Source organism: Camellia sinensis, chromosome 3 (assembly GCF_055761805.1).
Source record: "Camellia sinensis isolate YWXY chromosome 3, ASM5576180v1, whole genome shotgun sequence".
NCBI classification, from domain to species: Eukaryota; Viridiplantae; Streptophyta; class Magnoliopsida; order Ericales; family Theaceae; genus Camellia; species Camellia sinensis.
Window position 1 is genome coordinate 182,865,574 of NC_138963.1, and position 5,548 is coordinate 182,871,121.

The 5,548-nt window shown below is 35.7% G+C and overlaps 1 protein-coding gene across 1 annotated transcript; it reads left to right on the forward strand.

The window, feature by feature from the left end:
• Positions 1 to 712: 712 nt before the first annotated feature.
• Positions 713 to 2,630, forward strand: LOC114317915 (protein TRANSPARENT TESTA 1-like). Its single transcript, XM_028264722.2, has 2 exons — positions 713 to 1,111; positions 2,202 to 2,630. The coding sequence occupies exons 1-2, from the start codon at positions 713 to 715 to the stop codon at positions 2,628 to 2,630; spliced, it is 828 nt and encodes a 275-aa protein (XP_028120523.2).
• Positions 2,631 to 5,548: the final 2,918 nt, after the last annotated feature.

Consider the following 5,548-nt stretch of genomic DNA (forward strand, 5'->3'; position numbering starts at 1 on the left):
ATTTTTGCATAATTTTCAAGTGGAAATGCTATACGAAAGAATATTTTTTATGTTTTTTCTTACTTATTGACCTGACATGCAATAATGATATTTGGAATTTAAAATGTGACTAATCATAATGATAATAAAAATTTGTCAAATTTAATGGCTACATAACATTATTAGTTTTTTTCTTTCTTTTTTTTTTTTTTGAAACAATAATTTGCGCACACAAATTTTGTACATAAAACTCATTCACAATAGTGTGACGGTAACATTTTAACAATTATAAGTCACTATGATGGATGTTTTGGAATTAAAAAAAAAAAATCACAAAGCCAAAATGAGACATTATGCCTAATAAAAGAACACCTCATTAATCAGACTTACCCCTTACGCTGTATTTGGTTGAGAAATTTGAGAAAAAATTTTGAAAAGGAAAGAAAAAAAATATGTAAAATTAGGTGAAATGTAAGTATATTTTATAAATATTTTATTTACCTTTTCCATTTCTTTTCTAAATCACTGTCTAAATCCTCCGATCAAAAACAGCGTTGTTAGTCTCCCATTCATACCTTTCAACCATGAATATAACCTCTCTCTCTCTATATACAATGTATATATATGTAGGTGTAGGAACATGTGTTGAATCCAAGAAACAACAGTCTTGATTTTCATACTATAGCTATCAAGTGAATGATTTGAAATTCGAGTTATTGCAATCATACATCACATGGAGCCCTCAGATATCTCACTTAGCTTCTCTGACCCAGTAGCCTCTTCTTCTAGCATTCACACTGACAATACCGAGACCTTCCATTTCTTCCCAAACAGGACCCAAAGCTCTCTCGAGCCACTGCCATTGCTGAGCTGCTTGCTTTGTTCCCCTGAAACTAAGTCCGATGAAAACAAACCTTGCCATGAAGACGATGAGGGCATCACTGTGGCCTTACACATTGGCCTTCCCAATTGCACCATTGATGGGTTCGTGAATTCAAGTGAGAAGAAGGAGGATGTACACGTGGCGGAAACCCAGTATTGGATACCAACTCCGGCACAGATACTCGTTGGCTTCACACACTTTTCGTGCCATGTCTGCGACAAAACCTTCAATCGATATAATAATCTTCAGGTGCAATTACTGTTTCACATATTATGTGTATGCCATGTTTTGCAATCACTGGGGTCGATTTTCCATTCAATTCTTCTATTTGTACAAAAATTTAAGTTTGAGTTTATTATCCATTTTTTTGTTCTTAGTTTTTTCTTTCATATTTTATCCTTGGTTTTGGAATTTCTTTTCAAAATTACTTTCACTGAAATTTTCAAAAATATTACTTTCAATCATAGTTCAAAATTTATCAACGTTTTTGCCTTTAATAAAATTTAGAACTAGCTACGTGATACATTGTGTTAATCAAGACTTTTATATGATCCAATGAATTTCTACTTCAATATTGAATATTTTGGATGTCTTTTTTATAGTATGCTTTTACCTCGAATTAATGGTTGTTTGATATTAGAACTACATGTCTCTCAGATAAGGGGAGAGTTTAGTGCATTTGAATTTTAGTGTTTAATACGTTGTGATTATAATGATTGATATTTTGAATATGAAGCCATTATTTAATTTATTGCCGTATGAAAATTTGAAGAAGGGACTGTTGGTTTTAACCGGAACTCCTAATTTTTTTTTTTTAGAAACATTGAATCAAATACAAAATGTTTATTGATGGATAAGGTTTTTTATACATGGATCCTACCAACAAATTTTGAAAAATCTTATCTATTAGTTCATAATAGAATTTGTTCTTTTGCATGTTCATACTGCAACAAGTTGACATTATTTTAAAATTTGAAGCTAAATTAGTAATTCCTCTAATTTTTCTTTTTAATGTTGCCTTTTAGAAATTCCATAAAATAGTTAAGATGGCAACGAGAAATGGAGTCAACTTTTGTTTACATTGAGCAAAAATCTTATAAAAATTGATCATAACATTAAGACATCCACATATTTAATAAATCATATATCATATGAAAAAGAAAAAGAAAAAAAAAAGAAATAACAAATCAGTGTAATGTTAAAAACTTTTTCATGTGTATGTAACTATTGTTTAAGAGTATGTTAGAAAGTAACTTTAGAGATCTTAGGAATTTTAATAAAATTTTTATCAAATATCTGACATGAGTGTTAGACTCACATGAAACCATGGTGTATATAGATGCATATGTGGGGACACGGATCACAGTACCGCAAGGGACCAGAATCTCTAAAGGGTTCACAGCCACGAGCCATGCTAGGCATACCATGCTACTGCTGCGAAGAAGAATGCAAGAGCAACATAAACCACCCGAGAGCAAAGCCACTCAAGGACTTCCGAACCCTCCAAACACACTACAAGAGGAAGCATGGCATGAAGCGGTTCGCCTGCAGGAAGTGCGGCAAGTGCTTGGCGGTGAAAGGCGACTGGCGAACCCACGAGAAGAACTGTGGCAAGCGCTGGCTCTGCGTGTGTGGCTCCGATTTCAAGCACAAGAGGTCTCTGAAAGATCATATTAGGTCATTTGGCACTGGTCATGGCTCTTTTCCTAATCCTTCTGATGGGTATGAGATACGTGGTGATGATGATATGCATTCTTTCTTTGTTTAAGATGTGTAAACTGAAACTGTGATTATGATTCCACTTTGATGAACCTTGTTAGTATGGTTTGTGTGTTCATTGAAGACAGCATTTTGTGCAATGAGCATTCGGAAATTTTATGGATTGGAGTGCAGTATATGCACAACATTGTGGCATTTTAGGCCTCGAAGGTACAACTTAGCTAATTCGAGAATACTGTGACATTACATACAAGATGGTTATAATAAAAATGAAATTACAAAGCACATTAGAGGTTAATTTTCTTTATTTTTTGATTGTTATCTTTAGTGAACTTTATCAAAATTTGGTTTTTTTTTTTTTTTTTTTTTTTTTTTTTTTTTTTTTTATATTTTCAAGACATTCTAATCTAGAAGGATCTAAAATTAAACAACATCAAAAAAAAAAAAAAAAAATTAAAAATTAAAAATAAAAAGAAATTGAAAAAAATGTGACTAATTCCCAAACAGCCACAACAATTGAATACTATTAGCTATTGGCATGGATATCTTAAATTTGTTTGCCAAAATGAAAGAAGATTTTGATCCTATTAATTAATGAATGAAAATGAAAATGAAAATCTCAGTTTAAAACAGAGGTTTTTTTTTTTTTTTGAACTGGGTTTAAAACAGAGGTTTGATTGCTAGCTCTCAGTTAGAGATCCAGCTGTCTCTAAAATTTCTATTTCTTTTATTTCATTGCACTCCACCCTATTTTATTTATTTATTTATTTGTTGTTTTTGAGCAAGGAATAAAAATTTTAAAAATAGACCATCCGTGTCATATTTTTCTTTATTGGCTTACCAATGAAGTCTTCCTCTTAGATCGGTTAATGGTTTGTTGAGAGTTTGGGACTATGTTATTAATGTCAGTAAAAAGAATAACAGTTTGCTTCTTTGGGACTATATAGCATTATTCATATGCTATTTAATGTCCAGTAATGCTAGGTATCATGAAAAATCTTTCATGAAAATGATCATGAAAGATTTGTGACCTTTAGATTACACTCAGAATAAAGCACCACACACTAATTAAGGTAATCTAAGGGTCATAAATCTTTCATGATCATTTTCATGAAATTTTTTTCATGATCTCTAACATTTCTCTTTAATGTCAGCCTATTAATATTCAATTCTTTTGGAAATCAATTACCTAGCAGGATTTAGTGCACAATCCATCTCAACTTTTCGTTTTTATATATATATATATATATTTAATAAACCGATGCTTTTGGATCCCTTTTTGCTTTCCTCTTTCTCTTCTTCTACACTTGAATGTAGTATCTTCAACCCATTGTCATACACCTGCATTTCATATGTTAATAATTGTAGCATCTTATTGCACCACTCCGAGATAAGTGTTTGATGGAGGTTGGAGGCTGGAATCCGGTGCTAAGAAGAAGACGAGTTGCAAATCAAAACGGAGGAGCAGTGGATAATGGTGTGGTTACTATCTTCGTGGATGAGATCCCAAACTCTATGACTCCAAAGTGTTTGTTTGCTCTGTTCAATAAGTTTGGTGTAGTGAAGGATGCCTTCATCCCATCCAAAAGACGAAAAGCGACAGGGTCGAGGTTTGGGTTTTTGCGATATGATTGTAAGGTGGCTGCTGAAATGGCGGTGCAGAAGGCTAATGGATTATGGTGCGATAACAAGGCCCTGAAAGTAAAGAAAGCTGAGTTCAAAAAAGGAGAGGTTAAGCAACATGTAATGACAAACAGAGGAGATGCCCCGATGATGCAGCGTCCACAGTGGAGTTTCGGACATAGAAGGACGGATGGCATAGGTCGAAGATCTTTTGCAGAAGTAGTCCAGAGTGGTGGCATTATTGAGAAGATGAGGATGGTTGTAAAGGCTTCTGAAGCCGGAAATGGGTGGCTCTATGACAGTGTCATTGTAAAGTTGAAATCATTTCTTGCCTTTGAAGAGTTTAAGAAGGAGGTTGGTAAAAGAGGTCCGGAGGAAATAAGAGTTAGAGAAGGAGGAGGAAGGTTAGCAGTGCTAACTTTCAAATCCCAGCAACACAAAAGGGAGGCCAGGCCCAAGCTAGAAGAGTGGATGCTAGAATGGTGTGACTCTATTACAGATTGGGAAAACGGCAAGCATGTTGAACAGGAAAGGTGTGTGTGGCTCATATGTGTGGGTGTCCCATTTAATTTGTGGAGTGTTACTACATTCAGAGACATTGGAAAATTGTGGGGTGAAGCTGTCCAATTTGATGATGATATCACCAATCCAAATTCATTTCAATGGGGGAAGGTACGAGTAATTACTTCCACAATGGAGGTCATCAACACGGTGATACAGGTTGAATGGAATGGAAGCCTAATCCCAGTCAGAGTGTGTGAAGAGCCCCCAGCAGTAGGAAAACCGTGCTACTGCAACAGCTCCTGTATGGAAAATGGGGTCACTGGTTCGATGGGCCAACATGAAGTTGATCAACTGTCACAAAATGGACAGCCAGACAAGGAGGAGCATGAAGATGAACACACGAGGAAGGAGAAGCTGAGCAGAAATGTTGAGAGAGCTGCTGCCGAACAGGTTATGGTGGACTGCGAAGCAGGGGAAAAAGATGGAGGTAATGAGTGCCTAGCTGTATCAGCTGTAAAAGAAACAGAGGATAACATGGGAAATCAAAATGTCAGAGGAGCTGGTATGGAGGACAGGTTGGTGACTACGGCAGACCCAAGAAATGAAATTCAAATGTTGGAAAACCTTGTATGTACATCTGGGTTTATCAGAAGCATAAGTGGGCCAGAGAGTTTAAGGCCTCAACTAAACTTAGAGGTGGTGCTGGGTGGGCTTCAGGTGGGGGTACAGGAGAATAGGCCCATCACTGAGTCTTCAAATTTAAGTGCATGTGTAGCCCAAACCCAACTGAGGCCCCTTGTTCAACAAGAAGCCAAGTGCAGAGTAGCAGGTCAAGTCAAC